This window comes from Hippocampus guttulatus, chromosome 13 (genome assembly GCF_054856545.1).
Source record: "Hippocampus guttulatus isolate MCC_2025c chromosome 13, RoL_Hgut_1.0, whole genome shotgun sequence".
Lineage (NCBI taxonomy): Eukaryota > Metazoa > Chordata > Actinopteri > Syngnathiformes > Syngnathidae > Hippocampus > Hippocampus guttulatus.
The window spans coordinates 826735-849715 of record NC_141273.1 but is presented as its reverse complement, the minus strand read 5'-3'; the positions used below and the strand labels follow the sequence as shown (position 1 = coordinate 849715).

General features: G+C 48.4%; 2 protein-coding genes across 4 annotated transcripts; both read right to left on the bottom strand.

The window, feature by feature from the left end:
• Nucleotides 1-240: 240 nt before the first annotated feature.
• Nucleotides 241-7977, bottom strand: tnfaip2b (tumor necrosis factor, alpha-induced protein 2b). 2 transcript variants are annotated; one of them, XM_086126946.1, is made up of 13 exons: nucleotides 7812-7977; nucleotides 6738-6965; nucleotides 5154-5496; nucleotides 4132-4446; nucleotides 3821-3932; nucleotides 3615-3737; nucleotides 3009-3103; nucleotides 2842-2934; nucleotides 2493-2619; nucleotides 2264-2383; nucleotides 1691-1846; nucleotides 1312-1433; nucleotides 241-554 (listed from the first exon to the last, which is right to left on the bottom strand). In XM_086126946.1, the coding sequence occupies exons 1-13, from the start codon at nucleotides 7819-7821 to the stop codon at nucleotides 413-415; spliced, it is 1986 nt and encodes a 661-aa protein (XP_085983072.1). In that variant the 5' UTR covers nucleotides 7822-7977; the 3' UTR covers nucleotides 241-412. The 2 variants fall into 2 exon arrangements, with proteins under 2 accessions (XP_085983072.1, XP_085983071.1); XM_086126945.1 differs by lacking the exon at nucleotides 7812-7977 and having other exon boundaries at nucleotides 6738-7778.
• exoc3l4 (exocyst complex component 3-like 4) lies at nucleotides 7950-21602 on the bottom strand. Of its 2 annotated transcripts, none has more exons than XM_086126943.1 (15): nucleotides 21275-21602; nucleotides 19665-19858; nucleotides 18822-18968; nucleotides 18514-18738; nucleotides 17279-17666; nucleotides 16963-17199; nucleotides 15991-16108; nucleotides 15378-15506; nucleotides 14945-15045; nucleotides 13507-13608; nucleotides 13105-13231; nucleotides 11441-11563; nucleotides 11206-11358; nucleotides 10254-10375; nucleotides 7950-9330 (listed from the first exon to the last, which is right to left on the bottom strand). In XM_086126943.1, exons 2-15 carry the CDS (start codon nucleotides 19846-19848, stop codon nucleotides 9099-9101), a joined length of 2388 nt encoding a protein of 795 aa, XP_085983069.1. In that variant the 5' UTR covers nucleotides 19849-19858; nucleotides 21275-21602; the 3' UTR covers nucleotides 7950-9098. The 2 variants fall into 2 exon arrangements, with proteins under 2 accessions (XP_085983069.1, XP_085983070.1); XM_086126944.1 differs by having other exon boundaries at nucleotides 18822-18911.
• Between the last annotated feature and the right edge of the window lie 1379 nt (nucleotides 21603-22981).

Sequence of the window (22981 nt, the reverse complement as noted above, 5' to 3'; positions counted from 1 at the left end):
ATCTAACAACCGTAAAAACCTCAAGAAATTGCAGAAGTTAGAATAAAGCTTCAGTGAAGACCCAAAGAGTTGAGTTTTTTAAAAATATGATGAGGAAAAACCCCAAATGTAGTTCAGGAAAAAAAATGTCCAGACGATTAGACCCTCCAAAATAAGATCAGATTGTTCTAAACCCCTTTAAGTTGAGCTACTGGAAAACCAACTGAGGTTGTGCAAGAGAAAATAAAGTTAACGCAAAAATCTGACCATTTCCTTTATTAAACAAAATGTACATGTTCAACCTATACAAAAATAAGATGGCCCGAATGCTCAACAAATCATAAAACACACACACACACACACACACACACACGTAGAATAACGGGTACCACATTGCGCTTGGAGCGTGGCGGATCGCTATTTGGCACCATCGCTATTTGACCAGGACAAATGAGAAAAAAGGCCGCGATCGTCCGCAGTCCTTGGGAATTTCCGCCAGGACGGCCTGTACGTTCATCTTATCCTCCTTGGTGAGGCTGCACTTCAGTTTGAGCAAAGACATCACATGCTTCTCGCTGGAGGAAGCAAAGGAAGGAAGGAGGCAGGAAAAGTTAGTGGGCATGGCGCGGATCCCATTGTAGTGCCTGTGTTGAGCACCTCTGAAAACTTTGGATCACTTTTCTGGAATAAACAAGAGAGCTACTTCTGACGATGCGGAGATCAGCTAACTTTCAGATGACCTCCGTCAAGGCAGTTCCAAGTTTTCCCCACGGAAAATACACTTGACAGAAATATCAACACAACAATTTTGTTGTTGCTTCCATTTTCGATCTATGACTTTTTTCGTACACAAAGATCAGATACAAGTCAAGCCGGGTTTCGTTTTTTTCCATCTTGACCTGATTTATTCGTCATTTTTTTTGTTATTTTTTCACTCAATACTGAAAACTAATCAGTTTTACTACTAATTAGTTTTTTATTGATCAGATAGATGCACCCTAAAGTCTAAGGCGGATTGTTTCTGGGGTAAATTTGTGCTAACATGCTAACACGGCGTTTTTCCAGTACCAGTATTTTTTGGAATTCAATCTCTCATGGGGTAATGTCGTGAAGATAAATGGCTATGGCAAGGATGTTTTGTATTCAAGTCCATTAAAGTATCCGAATGAACCTATGTGAGGTTTTCGCCGAGAAAAGAATGTGAAAATGCTAACAAAAATGGCTAATGAGGTGTTGTTTTTTTTTTTTTTTTTTATCCTACTGAGCACGGAGCCCGTTTGGTATGCGGCGTATGTCAGTTGGCCGGAAGAGATGACATCAGCCGACGTTTACCTGAAGTCGGGGAAAGAGCTTCCCAGCGAGGCCACCTGGAACTGGATGGCAGGGAGATCCTGGAGCTTCAGGACTTCGGCCATCATGCCGAGAGCCTCCTGAAGCCACGCCTCCTCGGAGCCCTGAATGCCAAAAACATTTTTTTCCCCTCCAGTTTATCTCGAGTTCATACAAATTCCACCGGCTTCCAGTCAGTGTCGGACTTTCTGCAGTTGAGCAATAAGACGCGGTCATTCATACCGTGGATTACGTCATATTAGCATTCACACCAAACGAATGAGCATCGCATTTATTGATTTACCTCATTTGCGATGAATACGGAGACAAATCAAAATGAACGCATCCATTCCGCCGACCAAAAAACCCCCGACAAACTTACGTGTCTGGCGAAGAAGTCGCGCAGAGCGCGCGCGTCGTCATCCACGTTGTCGGCGGCCTGTTGCTGCTGCCGTTTGTCCTTCAGCTTGAGTTCCCCCTTGAGAAGCCTGCGAGCGTACTCCACCGACACTTCCTGGTGCAGCTGGCCGAGCAGCTCCTAGCGGGCAGAGCGCTCAGCCAATCAGACGTCAGTCTCACATTGTCCCGTCAATATCGCTGCCGCTCGTATCGCGCGGTGTCGAATCTCACGCTTTTCACACGATATCGAGTCGTGTCGCGCACGATACCGCGCCGACGCTAATCGGACGATATTGTACCGGTCCTCGATTGCGTCGTTTCGCATTGCGGCACATCGTGCCGTATCATAATGTAGCATACCGTAACGCATCGCGCCGTAATCGTACATGGCGCAAAATGGTTATTTGATTTCAAGTCATCGTATCCGACCGTGTCGTAACATCTCACGTCACGTCTTATTCGTCCTCATACCAAATTGTAACTCGCACGCTAGTAGGAAATCACGGCGTCACGTATCACGACCGGTGTCGTGTGCCGCGCGTGTGGTCGTTCGTACCCGGTGACAGGACTCGGTTGAACCTTGAAGCCGAGGCATTTCGTCCTCCAGGCCAGATAGCAGGAGCTCCAGCGTCGACTTCTTCAACCACTCTTGGCTGAAAAGCTTCCGGTAGCCCGACTGCAGTGTCACAAAGTTCAGATTGTAGTAGACGGCATGGCGTGGCCAAAAAAAATTTTTTTTTAAATGGCACTGCGGGTGCGCCAAGGACGGCGGCCGGCGTCGTCACCTTGAGGTTCCTGTGTACGGGATTCAGCAGGTAGTCGTGCGCGCTTCGCTTCATGTCGCTCAGAATGCTCAGGCAGCATTCGCGCACGTTCTCCGGGAACAGGCGGCTCTGCGTGCTCAGGAAGTGCCTGCGCACGCATCGGGAACGGACGTATGAAGACGCGAAGGCGTACGTGGTGGCAGAATGAGGAGTGAAGGGATGGACGAACGAAAGAAAGGTTGAATGAGTGTCAAAAAACGGACAGATGCAGGGCGGATGACCGGATGAATCGTTCTATGGACGGTGAGTGGATGAATGAATGATGGAACGTACGCACGCGTGAATGAACGAAGGCAAAACGCAACATCACCTGAACTGCGCCACACAGCCGAGGTTGGCTTTGACGAAGGCCGCGCTGTTGGCCTTGTTGCGCTTGATGACTTCGGCCTGGAACGTCCTGAACCTTCAAGGCAACGGGGGCGCGGTCAGATACTTGGACCGACCGGGGTCTCGGTGTCGGCGACGGCGCCGCTTTACCTGTGCAGCAAGTCTTGCAGCTGACGAGTCAAATTCTGAGCCTTGCGCGGGTCGCCCACCACCTTCGCCGCCGCATTCACGATGCCGTTGACCATCTACGTAAAACCACATTGTTCGATTCCGTTTGACGCCATCGGTTGCCGTGTAAAACATTCGGTTAGCCTGTGCTATGCTAACTAGCCTAGCTAACGGATCTGTTCCAAGCTAAAAGCCCGCGCTAGGCTATCTATCCGACGCTGCGTTCCAGTGCTCGGCTAATGGTCCGAGTTGAGCTAATCAGCCTTTGCCAAGCTAATAGCCTCGACTAAGCTAACTAACCGCATCGTTCGATTCCGTTTGATGCTATCGGTTGCCGTGTAAAACATTCGGTTAGCCTGTGCTATGCTAACTAGCCTAGCTAACGGATCTGTTCCAAGCTAAAAGCCCGCGCTAGGCTATCTATCCGACGCTGCGTTCCAGTGCTCGGCTAATGGTCCGAGTTGAGCTAATCAGCCTTTGCCAAGCTAATAGCCTCGACTAAGCTAACTAACCGCATCGTTCGATTCCGTTTGACGCTATCGGTTTGCCGGGTAGGCAAGAGAGCCGTACAGTAATCCAGTACCGTACCTGAATGATGTCATAGGCCGTTGGACTGACGAAGCATCCGTCCTCCTCGGGCGGCTCCTCGCCTTTGGTCCAGGCCTCCTGGGCCTGGTCTAGGATGCGTCCGACGTACGTGGTCAGCTCTCGCTGAACAAACATTGACGTCCGACATGACAAGCAACTCTTGAGGGTGAATGTGTAACGCGGAGCGGGAACGCCGCGGCGGGTACCTGCTGATGGCTGAGGTATTGTTCCTCCAGAGGTGAGAGGAGATTTTCAGGTAGGAGATCTTGAAGGACTTTGGCGTCGATGTCGGCGGCCAGCTGAGGTTCCTGAAGCAACCTGGCGCACGAAGGAGCCGTTTTTAATCCTTACGTGGTGAAATGCACGTTAAGTTTAACGTTGAACCCCTGAAATGTGCTTGTTGATGGAATGGTTGGAATCGGTGGAGATATTTCCACATTTCTAAGAGGTCAATACGGCGGTCATTTTTGCGCTCTGTGAGAATTGTGATCTGGCGTTTAGGCAATGTGAAACTGACTGCGGGTAGTAGTCGTTGACCCAGCGCAGCAGGAAGGTGCAGTCCCGGTCGTCCAGCCCGAAGTCGGCCAGCCTCCTGAGCCTGGCGCTGATGCAGTGGTGGTACCAGGTGGCGTACAGTTGGCAAATGGCGAGGTGGCTCGGGTAGCACGGCTTGATGCGCTGCGCCACCAGCAGGAGGTCCCGCCTCAGCCGCCGGCCCATGCCCTGCACGTCGGCCTGGATGGACGACTGCCCCGCGGAGGGCGTGGGCGGGGCGTCCATGCGCTCCTCTACCAGACTGCGCAGCGTCTCGTCGTGCAGCTGCCTCCAGCCCCTGACGGAAGACGCAAGAACAGCAAGTGTGCCGCTTTGCATTTGAAACTGGATTTCCAACAGATTTTTTTTTTCTAAAACAATTCTGTGTCCAAAATAATTCACCATTTCACCGTCGGCATAAAATTCAAATAATTCAACTCAAATTACAATTCGTATGATGCAAAAATGTGACAAGAAATAAGTCAAATATGTAAAATTTTGAACGCCAGCATTTTTACAGATAAAACAGTCGAACATTTCTGAAGTCAAATCATCAAATCCATCATCAAGATTCAAATGAAAACTCGAATGGCACAAAAATACTCCGTAATAAAATTTCAAGTTGAAATTACTAACACAATTTTTTTTTTTAGACCAAAATTTCAATTGTACAAAAAAATTTAAACAGTCATAATACTTCAAATAATTAAATCAATCTACAATTAGTCAATCAATCAAAACATTTGGGGGGGGGGGAATCAATGTCTAAAATTAAAAATCTGATGCCACAAAAAATACCTCAAGATATATTGGAGTTTGATTCAAATCATCAAATATAAAAAATAAATAAAAATCACGGTAGGAAAAAAAAAAGATAAATCTAAATCGTCAAATCAATAAGTGGGAAACCGACCAAAAATATCTTTTTTGCACTGGAAACATCACACAGATTTTTGGGGGGGCGTAAAAAAAAAAGATGCGTCACAACTTCCAAGCATTCCCTACCTGAGCCTCCAGGGCGGCGCCATGCCTCCATATAGCTCCCATGCTTCGTCGCACTCGTCCTCCTGCTGCATAAACATCACGGCTGACTTGAGCGCGTCGGCGTCCACTTGGTCCAGGGAGACCCTGAGCGTCTGCAGCACCGCCTCCTCCAAAGCTTGCCGGTCGGCCGCCAGGGCGTCCACGTCCCCCGCGGGCGCCTCGAGGGGGGGCGCCTTGTCGTCGAAGCCGCCCACGAAAAGACGCTCCTCTCGGGCCAGCAGCAGCCGGCCCGCCTCGCTCAGGTGCAGCGCCGAAAGATGCTGCTCAAAGGTCAGCGGCGGTGGCGGCGGTGGCGCCGGCGGCGCTGAAGCAGAAAACGCTCGGGTCATCGAGGGAAGCCAGGCTTCGGATTTCAAAAGAAGGTTTCACGCCAGGGACCAGGTTTTGCAATAAGGGCTTGGAGATCGTTTTTGGCTTTTCAATATCAAATGAAGGTCTCAAACCGGGATTAGGTTTCAAAGTAGCGTTTCAAGACAGCTCTGAGGGGTGTTGGGGGGGGGGGGGGGTGTCCTACATTCCGGTTTCAAATGAAGTCTTCAAACCAGGGAGAGGGGTTCCACTTAGTGTTAGGATTTTGAGACAATTACGGTTTCAAACCACGGACAGGGTTTCCTGGTTCACTGCAGTGTGTCGCTCTGGGTTCAGGTTTTAAGGTCGTGCTTCAAGATTTTAAATCAGGTTTGAGGTTTTACAATTAGAGTTTTAAAACAGTTTTTTTAGGCCGTCGTTAGGATTCCAAGCAAGAATTGGGCTTTGAAATGAAAGTTTCAAGATTGATTTCGGGTTCCAAGCCAAATTTGTGGTTTCAAACTAGGGTTGGGGTTCTAGATTTGGGATTCAAGACAGGCTTCAGGTTTTTGGAGCCAACTTTAGGGTTTCAAGTGAGCTTGATGGTGACTCTTCATTCATTTCCACTTGCACCTCATGAAACTGCTAATTAGCCTGTGCTAAGGTAACCAGCCTTCACTAAGCTAACTGATATGTTCTAAGACGCAGGTGTCAAAGTCAAGGCCCGGGGGCCAAACCTGGCCCGCCACGTCATTTGATGTGGCCCTCCGAAAGAAAATCATGTGTGTCAACTTGCATGATCCTTCCTCAAATCTGGACCAAAATGTCAAATTAGCATGTATAATCAATGATTGAATTTTGCAGTAATTTTGTTTATCTATTGTAGCTGGTTTGGTGTGTACAAGTAATAATGCGATGAGACAACATTTTTGTGGTTTCACAGCCGGGCCTCTGAAGGAAGCCGTCACTCCAAAGTGGCCCGCGACAAAAATTCGTTTGACACCCCTGTTCTAAGGGCGGATAGCCTGCGCTAGGCGATCTATCTTACACGGCGCTAATTAGCCTGTGCTATTCTAACTAGCCTAGCTAACGGATCGGTTCTCAGCTGATAGCCTGCACCAGGCCATCTATCTGACGCTGCGCTCCAGTGCTACGCTAATGGTGTGAGCCGAGCGAACCGGCCTTTCCCAAGCTAATAGCCTAGGCTAGGCTAACTAACCTGCGCTAATAGCAAAAAGTCTTTTTGTCTGAACGCACCTATGAGGTCAGGGACATCTTGGGGCGCCGTCTGTTTGTCCGTGGCGGAGGTGCTGTTACGCCTGACTTGAGGTGTTTTGAGGCCCCACACCTTGGGGAACTTCAGCTTCAGCTTGGGTCCTCCCGCCGCATTCCCGGGGGGCTTCGTCTCGGCGGCCGCCTTCCGGAGGGGATTGGACCAGGGTGCCAACGTTGACCACTTGAAGCCGTCGTGTTTCTGCGGCGAGTCTGACGCATCGCATACAAACATGTTTTGACACATAAGCGGGCTTTCAACGTGAGGTTTCAAGCCTGGGTTGGGTTTTAATCTAGCGTTTCAAGACATGATTGCAATTCCAGGGCAGGGTTTGGGTTTCAAAGTTGAGGTTAGGGTGTTAAATGAGGGTTTGAGAACAGGGACGCTGTAGGTCGGGTTTCAACCAAGGTTTAGGGGTTATCAAATGAGGCTTTAAGTACACGTTTTGGGATTCAAGACATGGGTTTCAAGCCCGAGTCAGGTTTCAAAGTAGTTCAGAGTTTTAAATTTGGAGACGGGTTTAGGGATTCAAACTTGGGTTAAAGGTTCAAAGAAGAGTTATGAGCCAAAGTTGGGGTTTAAAATAGGCTTTTCAAGTCTCCGTTGGAGTTTCAAACTAGTTGTGTGGTGTTAAAGTAGAGTTCTCATGCCCGGGTTGAGCTTCGAGGTTGGGTTTCAAGCCAGGGTTACAATTTCAAAAGAGGGGTTGAACTTAGTATTGCAAAGTAGGGTTTCGAGCCAGGATTTCATAGACGGGCTAAACCAGTTTGAACTCAAAAGTGTTGTCACGGTCAAGTTAAAAAAACAAAAACAAACCCGCACTGCTTATCAGCAGGGGTTATCTTGTCATCCGAGACGGAGAAAACTTTCTCTCGTTGTTGTTTTTGTTCTTTTGCGTAGAGCATCCAATCACCAAAATTAACAAACCGAAAAACAATTCAATTGTGACAAACTGACACGTTTTCATGAAAAGGTGTGCGCGCGTTTCTGCCCGCGTGTGTACTTGTGTGCGCGTGTACATATTTGTGTGCGTGTGCTCGTGCGCGCATACTACTCACCCGATTTCATTGCCGCTCCTCTCACAAAACACACTCGCTCGCTTTCACACGCTCAGTTTTTAAGCAACTGCCTCAAGCCACGCCTGGACCGGAAATGACGTCACGCGCACACCGACAGCACGCACGCGTACAGCTGCAAACGTTCCAAATTTTAAGGGTTCAATGGAGCGTCACACGCTGCTCAAACCGGGGGCGGGATTCGAGCTTATTTGAACAGCCTGAATCATGGGCTTTTCCCTCTTTGTTTTAGACGTTGTCTTGTTGTATGACGTTTTCTTCCCCAACAATTTTACAAAGAGTGAGAAAAGAAAGCTAGCAGACAGTGCCAGGCATGTACAAGCATCCACTCTCCAAAATGAAAAGCGAAAGTATCGCTGACAAGTGCGTGCGATGACAACCAGCCTCACCGCAAGCCGACGAGGGGGGGGGGGGGGCGCTTGAGGTTAGGCTGTACAGGAAATGAGACGATTAGCATGCAGCGCAGGTTTGTTGTTTTTTCCAGTCGCTTGTTTCCACGTGCGGCATGTTCACAACACCAACAAACGCCCAAACTCACTCTGTGGTTCCCCATTGAAAGGTCGAAGGGGGGCGGGGGGGGGGGGGGGGGAATAGCACCCGAGACCTTTTCCACTGATGCACATGCAATTTGGTCGACGCGTCCGTCAGAACGAGATGCACGAAAATGTCTCGAGGAACCATTCGTGGAATTCAACTGGAAGTCGTTCACGTGAATGATTGAGTGGCCACTGGAAAGTTCTGGACACCTGTTTGATGGATGGACTTGGAATCTGATCAATCTGTCTTTCAGGCCGGGATGCGCAAAAAAAAAAAACCCATGCCGAGTATAGAACAGGAGGTTGTCCATTTTGGACCTGTAACAGTCGGTTTGGTGGCATAGCTCCTGAAATGTTGGAGGAAAAAAAAATAGGGGGGAAACTGCCCCCCACCCCTCATTAAAATCCAGGTGGCACAGATTTTGCTTGTCGTATTTTTGTGCCATTCACGGTTTTTGGCCCCGAGCTTTTACATTTTTTTTGATGGCGTACAAGTTTAGTTTTCGAAATTTTTAAATCAGTGTCAAATTTTCAAATTCAAACTCAGACGCAAATGTTTTTTGTTTTTTTTCAAATCGCGAAAATTTTGGTATAAAAATTCAAAGCGGCACCACATAATTCTTCTAGTAATTTTGTGCCAATTGAATTCAAGTAAAAATTTTTTTTTTTAAACAACATTTTTGATGGGGGGCGGGGGGGGGGGGGTGAGAGGCTTGCACTTCCTGCGTGGAAGCTATTCGCCGGGGAAGACGAAGGTGAAGCAGAAGGAGGAGACGTCCGACAGGCAGTCGGCGCGAAGCGGAGCCTCCATGTTGCGGAAGAGCGAGCGGCGGCCATGACGGTCGTTGCCGGTTGCCGTGGTGATCTTCGTCTTCCTCAGCTGCTCCAGCCTGCGCAGGATGCGCAGATGCTCGCGGCCGCGCAGCGCGCCGCGGAACGCCAGCACGGCCGTCAGGTGCTTCGAGCTAAAAAAAAAAAAAAACATGCATCACAAATACGATTATTTCCAATCTTTTTTTTTCTAATTTCATTGTGAGGTGGCAATTTTATTTTTTGTCCTCCACGCGCGCCGACGTGAACGAAATCGCCAACAAGTGCGTCTTTCTTGTTCGAATGAGCCGGCGCCAAACGAGGCCGAGTCAGATGTCATCGCGGGCCGTTCCTAATCAAGTGGCCAAAGACTCCGGCGTCTTTCCCTTTTTGTTGATCATTGACAATAGCGACTTCCTTCTCGCCGTTTGACAGATGGCCGGCCGGCGAGCGAGTGGGCAGCCCCAAAGAGGAAGCCTTCCAACTGACGTTCAAACCGCAGGAAAGCAGGATGTGACCTTTTTCTCTTGGCTGTCTAAAGTGCCAATTCTTTCTTCGAGCTCTTGTCTCGTTTTGTTCCATTTTCCCAAGAAATACAGAATCCTTTTTTTTTTTTAGCATAAAAGTCCATTTGCCTATTTTATTTTTTTGCACAAGAGAAATTGTCCCGATGTATTTATTTATTGATTATATACAACAGAATGTCCTTATTTTATGAGTTGAGTGTTATATTTTTATTTGGACATGACATACAAATGTATTAAATTGTACTTTGACATAAAATCCAATTTCCTTGATTTAAAAAAAAAAAATTCCATCACTATAAAAGAAAAACAAAAATACTATTTTTTCCCCTTCATTTTTTTTAAACAACAAAATTTTGTCATTATATTTAATTGTGAAAGAAAACTCAATTTTCTTCAACTTGACCCCAATGTACAACTTGTTACGTCTTTTTTTTACTTTTCCATAAAAGAAACAATTTGACCAAAATTGCCGACAATTTGCCAGATTTTATCAGATCCGAAATGTTCTACGATGATGAAGACGGCGACGGCGACAAACGTGGGGTACGCACCCGAAGTCCGGGTATTGGTCCAATAGAGGCTGCAGGTGGTCTTTGATGTCGCCTTCATTCTTCTGGCCCACGATGTCGCTCAGGTGATCTCCGACGGGGTCCAGCCAGTCCTCCCGCGAGCCCTGAGCCGCAACGTGCCCCCCCCCCCCCGCCCCAAAAAAATGGCTTTGGTTTTTCCCAAGACGGACGATTCCCGCTCAAAACTGAGCTCAAGAGTGCGCCGGGTTCAGCGAAGACTCGAAATTGCCGTTGATGTTTGTGAAAAGGCCTTCGTTCCGTTTGACTTGCAGTAAACAAGTACGCTAGCTTCACCGAAGACTGAAAATTGTCATCGATGTTCACAAAAACATGCGAGGCTCGTCTCGAAAATTTCTTTGGTCTTTTCGAAAACGGCAAAATGATGATTGACTTGGAATCGTCTTCGTTTATGAAAACAAGCACGCTAGCTTCACCCGTGAGTACGCTAGCTTCACAGAAGACTCGAAATTGTCGATGTTCACAAAAACATGCGAGGCGAGGCTTGAAATTCTCTTTGGTCTTTACGAAAACAGCTAAATGATGATTGACTTGGAATTGTCTGTTTTTGAAAACAAATACGCTAGGTCCACTCGCGAGTATGCTAGCTTCACCGAATTGTCGTGGATGTTCACAAAAATACGCGAGGCTCGACTCGAAATTGCCGTTTGCGGAAACGGCAAAAAAGTGTTTCGGCTTGAAATTGCCGTTTGTCGATGAAAACGAGGTTGACGGAAGACATTGATGTTTGTGAAATCGGCTAGCGTTCATTTCGAGTCGACACCTCAACTCCATAAAAAGATGCTAAACTGTCTTTGGTGTTTATGGAAACAAAGTTAGTGTCCAATCAAGTCATCAGCGTTGATAAAAAAAAATTTTGAACCCCCCCCCCCCCCCCATCTGAGCATTCTGTGTGAGGAAGTGTTTTTGCCGTTACCATGCGATGGAAGACGTCGGCGAGCTCGGAGCACTGCGCTCGCATCTTGCCGGCCGCCTTGTGGTGTTTGCGCTTCTTGCACGAGTAGTTGGTCTTCATGAGCTGGCCCACGTACTCCTTGAGCACGTGGTAGTGCGCCGCGCCGGCCACGTCCTGCCGCAAAGGTCGGCCCACCGTGATTGGGGATGATGTCATAATGGGGTCGGGGGGGGGGGGGGGTCGGCGACGGCCCTACCTGGCGGTGCGGCGGCCGCATGGCCTCGCAGTGCCGCGCCAGAAGCTCGGCGCGAGCGTGCAGGCCGTTGAAGTCGTCGTCGTTTGTCAGCCACTTCCTCGTCATCATCCGACGCAGGTACAGCTGCAACAAACGACGCGCGATTGACTCTTTCAGCGCTCGCCGACATTTCATTTCACACGACAACAAGAAAACCGTGACCAAACGGCTTTCGTTCCGACGCAGACGAGGACGCGCGGGCGGGTCAAAGTGCCGCGACATAGCGCCACCTACTGCCGAGGAGGACTTACACATGCACGTCATCGAAGACTCCAAATTGCACTTGACGTTGACAAAAAAGGTGCACATTAGTTGGTTCAAGAATCTAAAATGTATTTGAACCAACGTAAGTTGTCTTTGATGTTTATGACAACAAACGGGGAGGTTTTTTTTCCCCTGAGCGAGCGTAACGGCATGCCGGCTAAATAAATACGCTCAACATGTGATGTATTTAATCACCGAAATGCGGGCGAAGGAGGAGAAAAGGGAAGTCATCGATTGTGAAATCGCCATCGCGGGAATTCACCGATATTTTCCTTTGAGTGCACTTCCACTTTTTTCTCCTCTTCATCTACTCGCCGTTGTGACATGTCGTCGGTTCTGCTTTTTGTCAAAACAAGCGCTTCGTTCCGCCACTCCCTCCTTCCTTGAAAATAAACACGCGCGGCGAGACCGTGCGAGCTCACGTGGGATTCCCCGACAAAATAAAACGAAAATGAGATTTCATGACGATGTCTCGCTCGGTCAAAAACGTTTTAAAAAGTATCGCGTTGCACTTTGACCTCCTCGAACCGAAGGGAAATACAACTCAAACTAAATTCAAGGATGCAAAAATGCATTGAAAGAAGCACATTTTTGGGAACTAAAATAAAACACTCTTATTAGTGGTCAAATTGAAAACATTTCAAATTAGGCTACCCCAAAAAAATGAACTAGCACAATAAAAATATGTATTCATATGTCATCATTTTTCAATATTTGGGGAAAACAAACGCACAGCTGCATTTTTTTATGGGGCGGTTTTCCTTTCGCTTACTTGTTGACCCGTCTGGTTGAAGTTTTTGTAAGACAAAAAATGACCAAGGTATGTTTTAAATAGCGTGTCGTCCAAAAATATTGAAAAATGACTTTTGGCAATGATGCTAGGTGCGCGACAATATCGCAAACCCCCCGAATACAAAAAACAAAAATATAAATCAAGAAAAATGATTCTATATAAAAATGAAAAGAATCTTGATTACATTAAAATGATAATGCCTCTGAATCTTTTGCGGTAACACGCCGATTTCATTTCCGTGCGGCGTAGCAGCTAAATGCTGCTTCACCATGTTGCCGTTGCACTCTGGGCCCTGAAAATTGACCTCGGAGCCCGACCGGGTTTAAATGTAATCGGCACTGCTTTCAATGTATTCACCACCCGATCCATTCAGTGAGGTCGAGACCAGTAGCGGAATTTTAAAATCTCTTCTGCAGCAGATTAGCAAAAGACTTTGGAGTGGAGTCGTAGGGGTCTTACGGGCTCTGTGCTCTGGTCAGGAAGTCCAGTCAGAAGACCATGATCAGAACCAAGTCTACCGGATATAATATCTGAGCAAACATCAAATATGTAAAACGTGCTTTTGCACCTTGACGTCCCCCTTGAATTGCAGCTCGAGGCCTTCTCGCAGGGTGCGCAGGAGCCACGTCACCTCCTTGCTCACGGCCTCCACCCCGTGGGGGTTGGTGCCTGCGTACGACTCCTCAATGTGGTGCCTAGCACACACAGACACACACACACACACACACACAAACACAGGCGCGCACACGCACGCGGAAAACGTTTCGGTGTGTTGTTGACGAGTCAAGCGAGTCAACGCTTTCTCCTGCAGAAGCTTGGCGGCGGGCAACGCGTCTAAACATGCCAATGAGCTCTCGACGAGTGCCAGGCGCTCGAGAGAGACCAAAAAAAAAAGAAAAAAAAAAAAGCAGGGCGCTTGAGGAACGCCCACGCAACAGTGCGAGCGTTTACGGCAAGTCACGTGACTTACTGCAAGGCATGGAAGCAGTTGATGTAAGTGACCTGAAATTCGCTCCACAGCGGCTCGTCGGCTCGCAGAGAGGACAGCTGGCGACGGAACTCGGCGTGGAACCTGCGAGCGTAAGGCGGTTTAGAATTGGGTGGAACGCACAAAAGGCGCACGCACTTCAACTGATCATCATACTGCATTCAAAGTAATACATTGAAAAAAAAAAGCCATCATTAATAGCAATAATTAAAAATATACACATGATGAAAATGTAAAAGCAAATTAATCATTGATAAAATATAAAATAAACAATAATATAAAATAATTAAGTATGATTCCTACAATCATGATTTATAATAAATGAATACATTTAAAATACTGTATATTGTTAAGAAAATGCAATAAAAAAAATCTAAATGAAAAATTGTGATGAGTGAAAAAAAATAGAAATTGCCATTCAATTTTTAACCGCGGGAGCTAGTCCCCCACCATCACCCCCTCCCTCATACATTCCCTTGTTTCACCGTCTTCATTGTTTATGTCTTGTGACCTGTTGTAACTGTCATATGCTTGTGCAGGAGTTTTTTGCCTCACTCAAATTATCCTCGGATGAGGGTAGTTCGAGCGTGGGGTTTTTTTCTCCCCCTGTCCCTCCCTTGTTTCTTTCTGACTTTCGGGTTGAGTGAACGCTGGCGCGTTTTGGCTGCCGCTGCTCAACCCGTATTGTTTTGTGTTTTTTCTTATTGTAAAGTGTCCTTGGGTGTCTTGAAAGGCGCTTATAAATAAAATCTATTATTATATTATTATTATTATTATTATTCCAACAAAGCAAGAGACAAAGCACCATTATTATCCATCTATCCATTTTCTGAACCGCTTGATCCTCACAAGGGCTCGCGGGGGTTGTCGGAACCTAGCCCAGCTGTCTTCGGGCAGTAGGCGGGGGACACCCTGAACCGCTTGCCAGCCCATCGCAGGGCACGCAGAGAGACCAACAACCATCCGCACTCACACCTCGGGACAATTTGGAGTGTTCAATCAGCCTGCCATGCGTGTTTTTGGAATGGGAGAACATGCAAACTCCACACAGGCAGGCCGGAGATGGAATTGAACCCGGTTACCTTCGCGCTGTGAGGTCGACGCGCGAGCCAATGAAGCACCAGGCCGCTCCACGATTATTCTTATTCTTATTGTTGTGTCTGTTGGGTTTTGAAACGTTTTTGAATGATGTACGTTTGATATTGTCGCACAGCGCAGAGGTTGTTTATCAGGGGAATTCAAAGTCATGTTTTTTCCTGTTGATACCTCCTGCAAGGCTCTCTGCAGTTGCATGACCCACCCACTTCTTCTTCTTCTTCTGCTTTTGAAAGATTTTCTCATGTTTGCCAATCGTGAAAGATGAGCTTCCACTTTGGCCAAGTCAACCTAAAATCGACATGATTGAGCGAAAATACGGAACCTCTTGGGGAAATCCTGCAGCTCTCCCAGGCAGGAAGCCACCACGCCTCGTTCCAGTTCGGCGTCCACTAATCGGGCGTTCACAACGTTGCCGCTCACTTTCTGCACACACGCCCCATGACAGTTTGAGTCTGCCGCCCTCAGCTGGCCGCGGAAGGTATTGCGGCCGCACCAGGAAAAAAATTAAAATAAAAGTTCAATTCCAGCGCCGCAAAATTTATTTACGTAAAGATGGACAACATAAACGTGACATTGATGACACTATAATATGACGGTGACGTTTTTGGAACACTTCCGTTGACATGGAACGCACAAGCAAGGTTTTGATCCAATTTGATGTATGCCGGCTTCACGTGACGTCAAACAAGTGAAAGCGGACGAAAACGCAAAAGAGATTTTGCGTTCGGAGCAAAGCGTGAGCGTCGCTGCCTGACCGTGCAGATGTCCATGTGGAACATGGAGGTGAGCAAGTGGTCGTCGTCCGTGTCGGGATGCTTCCGGACGCTCCACATCTCCTCGTTCTCCAGCGCCACCAGGCGGTCCAGAGTCACTCTCATGTCCTCCTTGGAAGCGGTCGAAGAAGTGAAGAAATTCCGATTAAAAGCGACACTCCACAAGAAGTGCCTCTCGGGCGTTTTCGGGTAGCATTAGTAGACCGCGGGCTCCCTCTAGCGGTACGTGCGTGAATGATTGCCCAAGTACGCCTTTGAAGTTGGACACACTGTACACGAACACATCGATTTGACTCGCCGCTGAAACCGAAGCATTGACATCGCGCGCGTATATTTTTGAAACAACTTGATTGATGATTTCGTCTTCATATATTTATGATTTCACTTTTGTCTTATTCAAGGTGACTCAACAGCAGGGGAGTGGCGTGCCACAGCGCCCTCTATCGACCGGCTGCCGCTAAATGTAAGGCAACGCGGCGAAAGGCGCCACAGTGAATGGTGGCGCGCCCCCGCGTCACCTTTCACCGTGTGGCCACTCGATGACATCACAGCGAATGCTGTCCGGGGCTCAAAGAGGCCACGCCCACCCGTTCACCTTGACAGTGCGGCAGAACTTGTCCCTGAGCCCGAGCAGCAAGTCTTGATCCAGGCGCAGGTCGACGTCGACGTGGCTCATGTCGGGCTCCAGGGCGGGGCTCGCCATCAGACGCTCGCTGCCGACGGGTGACAAGCGCAGCGTTGGCAGCAAAGCGCACACGCGAGCAACACATTAAAACAAAACAAAAAAAAAGATGCGCCGGGAGCGATGCCCGACGGATTTTTTTCTGTTTTTTTTTTTTTCTCCGTTGTAAGCACGGTCGGAATGCCGTCAATCAATCTGCTGCTTCTTCTTCTTCTTCTGGAAATGTTTCAAACATTCCTGTTGTCGGACCTCAACTCTCTGCCATCATGTTGTCTCGCCGCTTATTTTATGAGCATAGTGATGTTTTTACGTTACGGAATGCGGCGGAATACACAATGAGAAGTTAGCGAAAACGAATGAAATAACAAAAAGTGAGAAAAATATTTTCATTCACAGATTAAATAAAAATGAAATGGCTTAAAAAAAAGAAAGCTCACGCCTTTCATTTGTAAAATTAAGTCAACCCCCTCAACACAATTCTTTGGCACCAAGACGCCACTAGATGGCGGCAAAGCACTACTTTTGGCTAAATGACTCTCCGATAGTTCACTTTCACCGAGTGCCTTCAAACCACAAGATGGTCCCTTTGTGATCAATGAAGTTTGGAAATGACCCCAACGTAGCTCTTGGGCCCGTGATCGCACAAGATGGCCGCAAAGCGCTTCCTTGCTCCTCACTTGAAAAAGGGATGCCGAATAGAAGTGGCGCTTTGAGAGAAGAGCGTCTCGCTTTGACGAGGTTTTCACGGTACGAGCCGTTGCTCGGAGGATGTGTTTTTTTGCCCCCCCCCCCTTTTTTTTTTTTTAACTATCAGTGCGAAGGGGTCAGACAACTTCACAGCAACGGGCGTACGCGGGAGTCGGCCGTCGAGTGGCCTTCACTGACCTGCGGTAACGGTGCAGCATCCAGTCCAGCAGGGCGTAGAGGTCCTTGAGCCGGGCGGCGCGGCCCTCCAGCACGCGCAGGTGCCGGCCGACGGCGGCGTGGTAGCTGCGCACGTAGGTGGCGAACACCCGGAAGCTGGGCGGGTACGAGCGACGCAGCTCGCGCTTCACCTTCTCCAGATCCTCCACCACCGCCTTGCCCAGAAGACCCAGGTGGACCGCCAGCCACGAGGCCTCGCTACACGTGGCAGAAAAGGATTTGCGGATTCTGGAAAAAAAGATTTTTTGTCCGTGCCGTGAAGTGACCCCGCCCCCACCTGCGGTTCGTCGGCTCCAGGTGGACGGCGTCCACCTTTTCCCGGGCGCCCCGGTCCACCGCCTCCCTCCAGGCGTCCATCCAGCTCCCGTGGAGACCGCCGGGTTCCCGGGCCCGCTTGTCCTCCTCCTGGACGATGCGGGCCACGTGGACCAGGAGGCCCTTGTTCCTGGCGGGCAGCGAGACGGAGGTGCGCACGATGCAGGAGATCTTCAGCCGCAGGTCGGCGTACAGGAGGCTCAGGTCCTTCTCCTTCTTGGCCAGCTCCACCGTGGAGTCCTCCCGGTCCAAGTCGAGACGCTCCCGCTGGAACTCCGCCCGCAGAGCCAGCAGGTGGAGGTGCGCCTCCTCCAGGACCTCCATCTCGATCAGCTTGCTGATCTGCATCACTGCCGAGCGAAAAGTCCGGTTACCTCCTCTGCGGCTAACCTGCCGAAGCCCGTTTGGATTCGGATTTGAACCAAATGTGCGGTGTGCACGCGCGGCTCGGGGTCACGTCAAACCCCAAATGAGATACGGACCCGATCATTTCCAAAAACAAACGATTGTTTCGCGTGACGTGCGGTTCGGGTGTCGCTTTGATTGGAGTGTTTTCATCGCTTTCATAAGCGCAAGTGGAGCCCGCATCTGATCCGGACTCGGCCACTTCACTCATTCAGTTGCAGCCGATTCTAGACCAAGTCTGAAAAGACGTTGAAAAACGTCTCTGGGAGTGAATGAGTCGATTGCAAAACAAACAAAAGACAATCGTTGAAGTGAAAACTGCCATTTCGATGTGAGCATTTACATCGCTTCCAAATGTGCAATTGGGATCCGATCCCGATGAGGTGATCCATTTCGACATCACGTGGCTCCATTTGTGAAATCGGGATCGGATTTGAATGAGCGACTTTTGCAAGCGGACGGCCATCATCCGCCAACGGAATTGATTTGCGTGATTGAATTTCCTGCACGCGGATGAAAGCGAGAAGCTCCCCGATGTCGAGGGAAACGCCGACCGCAGCGTCGGCACACTTTGGAGATCGCCGTCGACGGGAATGTTTTCAAAACACAGCGATAATAAACACGGAGGACGCAGAATGGGCGGGACAAGGCTGCGGGACTGCCCGTCCCCCGAGGCCTTTGTTTAAAAAACACACGCGATAGAAGTCTTTTAGGCCCGATCGTGATATTTCCCATCGTCCTTGAATGCAGCGTGCGAGCATTTGGGGTTCGTCCGTCGCTTCCCAGTCTCACCTGAGAGAGGAACGCTCGGCAATTCGGGCAAGGTGTACGCCTCCTCCGTCTCCTCCCATGCTTCCTCTTCCTCGTCGTCTTCCTCACCCTGGTCTTCCTCCTCGGCCTCCCCCCGGACGGCCGGGAAGGCGTCCCGTCGCTTGCCCTTCTTGGAGCCGAATCTCAGGCTGCGACGAATGGACGCTCCCTTCTTCAGGAGGGAATCCAGTCGGGCCAGGTTGGCTTCTGAGGGAGAGGCGGACCCTCGTAAGCGCAAAGCGGACGCGGCGCACGTCCGGCCGTCACTTTTCCCATGGCGACTGGCTCACCCGTCCTCGAATGCATCGCGGCTCTGCTTTTCGGCGATCGGTCGCGGTCGTCGTCGCCGTCGTCGGTCCGGAGGAGCGGCGACGTGACGCCTGACGAAGAGAACAAACGGAGCCCGGCAGTCGGCGGCGCGTCCTTCGGGTGACCCGCTGCGGAATGCGCAGATGCGGGCGCCGGGAAAAACAATCCCATCGCCTTCAACCGGTGAAAGAGAACCGGTCGTTGCCACGGTAACCCCTTCACGGGTAAAACAAAAACACCAACCCAAGACGGAAAGCCAACGGAGGAATTGATGCGGCATTCAAGCATTTTTTTTTTGTGAAAGAAACAAATAAACAAAGAGCGTTGTGTTCACCCTGCACGGAATCCATTTGGTCAATTCGGTTCTGGGGCAGAACGAAGACCACGCTAGGAAGGCGATACTTTTGAGAGGTCCGGGAACCTTTGAAAATGTTCAAATGCAGATCCACAAAGCTTCGTGATAGGCTCTGATCCGGGATTTGGTACCTTTCGGTGGAACTCAAAGATCCCGGGACTTGAATTTTGTTTCCGGAGGCAAGACCCCGGTAACGGGAGGTGACCTTCAAGAGGTCCGAATTCAGATCTTCGTTCCCTTTGGGACCCAACATATCTGACTGCAGTCTTTCAGTTCCAGGGACAGCAAGTGCCGAGCACTAAAATGTAAAACGCGGTTTTGGTTTCGACTTCCGAAAGGCCATCGGACTGACTGGGATACTTTCATCGGGGCCAAAAGCAGACCCCAAACTGGTCCGATGACATTCCTCTCAGGTTCCAAAGCGACAAGTCGGAAGCACAAAAAGTTCCCGGAACCTCGAGAGACTCACCGGGTGAATGTGGCGCTCTGTCCGGCGCGGACGGCGAGGGGGTCTTGGACCCCCGGCACCCCGGCGTGAGTGGACTTTTCTCGGCCGCCAGTCGGATGTTATTTCGGAAAGTCTCCAGCGGCCCCAAAGTCTTCTTGGAGGCGTCGTCCTCTTGGTGGGGCGGGGTTTGTGTGCTGGGGTCCATCGCTTGGGTACTGAAGGGGACAGGTACTTGAGAAAGGCGACTTCCTCTGAACTTTTTACACCAAGTTCCATCCAAAAAAAGCAATCAACTCTCCAGGTACCGCGAATAAAGTCCAAGTTCGATGTGAACAACTTCAAATTACACATAAATGAAGTCTAAATATGAGCGGCTTGGTACGATTGGTGAAATGATGTCGAAGGTCACAGAGGATTGGCGGTCGGGTGACACCGGTCGAGGCCAAATCGCTGCGAGAAAGTAAAACCAAACGATGGTGCAAACGATAATCAATAAAACTCGCAAGCAAGACGCAGCTAAAAAAAACAAACAAAAAAAAAAACATCGGGGTTGCGCAAGTGCCACTAGCGGGTATCGCTATCGGGCCTTTGCGTATCGGGGACTCCAGGAGGACGCCGATACCGGCAACTGAGACTGCAGGCAGAGAAAATCCGACAGGGGAGTAAGTCCTCCTTGGCTGTAGTTGGCGCTATACACGGTTTGAAACTTTGGCGAGTCATCATTAGCATCCGAAAGAAACGATTTGTTCACAATGTTTTGTTGACGACGTTCATATTTGAGCTAATTTTGTCGTTTCGGAGTAGCTGAGCTCGCTCCGCTTCTCTCCCGGTGGCGCGAAGCTTCAGTGGAGTCAAAGTGCACCGAACGGAAAGGAAATCGCTCCATTTTCCAAACTGGATTTTTTTTTTTTTTGTTTGCCCATAACACGGCCACCCGTGTCGTCGACATGGCGGCGGGAAGGCCGAGTCGCCGTCTTACTCGCGGAACTCGTTTTGTCTCGCCTCTCACTCAAAAGACCTTGGGTCCGAAATTCAAGTTACAGTTGCTACGGAAACGTCAGTGAAAATACACAAAGTCATTTTGAGCCGTCTGCTTTCATCAAATGAATGCCAATCAAAGCAATTGATTTATTTGAAATGGAGCAAAAGGCCACTTGAAGGATCACTGCACTGGACCTTGCTTGATATTCATTCATTTCATTTCAAACATTATTTTACAAGTGTATTGTGTAATACAATGCACACATTATGATGTAAATAGGACATTCATAACTTTTGGAAGACATTTAATATATATATATATATATTTTTTTTTTTACCTCTCTAACTGAAATCGACCGTAAAACTACTCGGAAACAAGTCAAACTGAACCGTGCAAACAATCACGATAATATTAAAAAGACAGCGAACATCCTTCGAGTCCGCTTCCATTTAGGGTTTGTAAGACGTGTCCTTTATTTCCTCCGCAGCACACAAAGTAATCTGCCATTCAAAAAATGTCTCGATCAAGCTGGATAAAATGCCAAACGATCAACAATCTGTCGTGAGGTGAAGACCAACAGCTGAAAACGGAGCACATGCAGAATCTCGTTCGGGCTGGTTTGAAGGCAAAACGACGACCTTGCGCTTACCTGCTCACTCAGCCCAGGAAGAAGAAGAAGAAGAGCTTACGCGCTTGCTTTGCTTTTCTTTTCTTTCCTTTTCTTCGCTTCAGCTCCGAAAGGGAGAAAGGCAACGTGGCGAATCGCAGCGCATCCAGAAAGTTTGGAGGGGGAAAAAACAAAAAACAAAAGAAAGAAAGAACAGGAATGACAATGAATGGAGAGTGCCAAAGAAATGCCAAAGATCACCGTCGTGCCTCCAGTTAATCATTACAGGTGCGCGCGCGCGCATGCGCAGCGCGTGTAAAAGTCACTCCCGCGTCTTGTAATTTATCCCCACTTGGCGTTGAGAGGCACTTTTTCCACCACCCCCCCCCACCCCCCGCCCCCTTGAAGGAATGTTGCGCGGCGTTTTCCTTTGACTTCTCGGAAATGTCAAGGTCGCAAGCCTCGTCAGCACTTTGGGGAGCTCGCCAAGCCAAATCGCCAAACTAATTATGTCTAGGGTCACATATGATGTAATATGTCGTTGAATGTCGCCACGGGGCATCGTTTCGAGTGCCGAACTAGTTCTGGGCACGCTCAAGCCAAGCAAAACTTTGGCTCTTGAACGTTATTTCGGTCAGGGCGACGAGTTGTCGAAGGCATGTCATGTCGATGTTGTCCGCCAGAGGGAGCTGTGTGTCCGGTGGATGATGTCCATGACGTCACAGACGTAGTTCATTCAGACATTGATTCCGTTCAAAACAGTTTTTGGACAATTATTTCCAATGATCATGTAATACTATAACCATGTTCATATTTACATATTTGTATATTATACTGACTCCAAGCCTCAATTTATAATTATAATTACTTCTTCAATAATTAAAACAAATGTAATCATTACAATCAATATCCATTTTTTTTTCAGTTTTTATTTCTAGACTAATTTTTTTTAATTTTCTGACCATTTCCACCTCTCTGTTATTATTTGCATTCGTTTTGTCTTAATTAGATATTTTAAATTCTCATTATTGTTGTTTATCTTATCCATTTCGAAGTACATATATACAGTACATTGTAGCTGGACACCATATTAACCCTAAATAGAACATTAATTCGTTTTCTAAAAATGTTAAAAAGTGTTCATCTCACCAAAACGTTGTTTTTGTTTGAAAAATAAATAAATTACAAAATGTAAACATTTATTTTGTGCTATTTTTTTCAGTATTTAGTCATTATATACAGTACAACAATCTGAAAGCTTTTTATTCTTGTGCTAAAATGTTTTTGTTTTATAATAATCACAAGATGCACACAATAACAAGTATTTGAAAACACATTATGTTACACATAGTATTATGTTTATGAATTTAGATTTCTTTTTTTTTTTGGGGGGGGGGGTGTTCTATTTGTGCTTTTATGTCAAAGTAGCATTTGCGTAATGCCTTCTTCTCTTTTCACGCTAATCCTGAATGGTTTTAACCCCGCGGGAGGTATCTGTATCTACATATAGACGTGATAATCCGCCATTATTGGTGGACATTCCGGAACGAGCCGGTCTTAATTCACAACAACGCCACCAGCGGGCCTCAGATTGGCGTTCCATTATGAAGCGCGCGTGCACGTTGGTGTGCGGATGCGCGCGTGCCGCTCATTGCGAGGAAATGAAATGCAGATGGTCTTTGTGATCGTCTCGTTCCTCCTTGCCCTTTTTTCTAAACCGCGCTTGTTTGTAGTTTGCGGCGAGTGTGC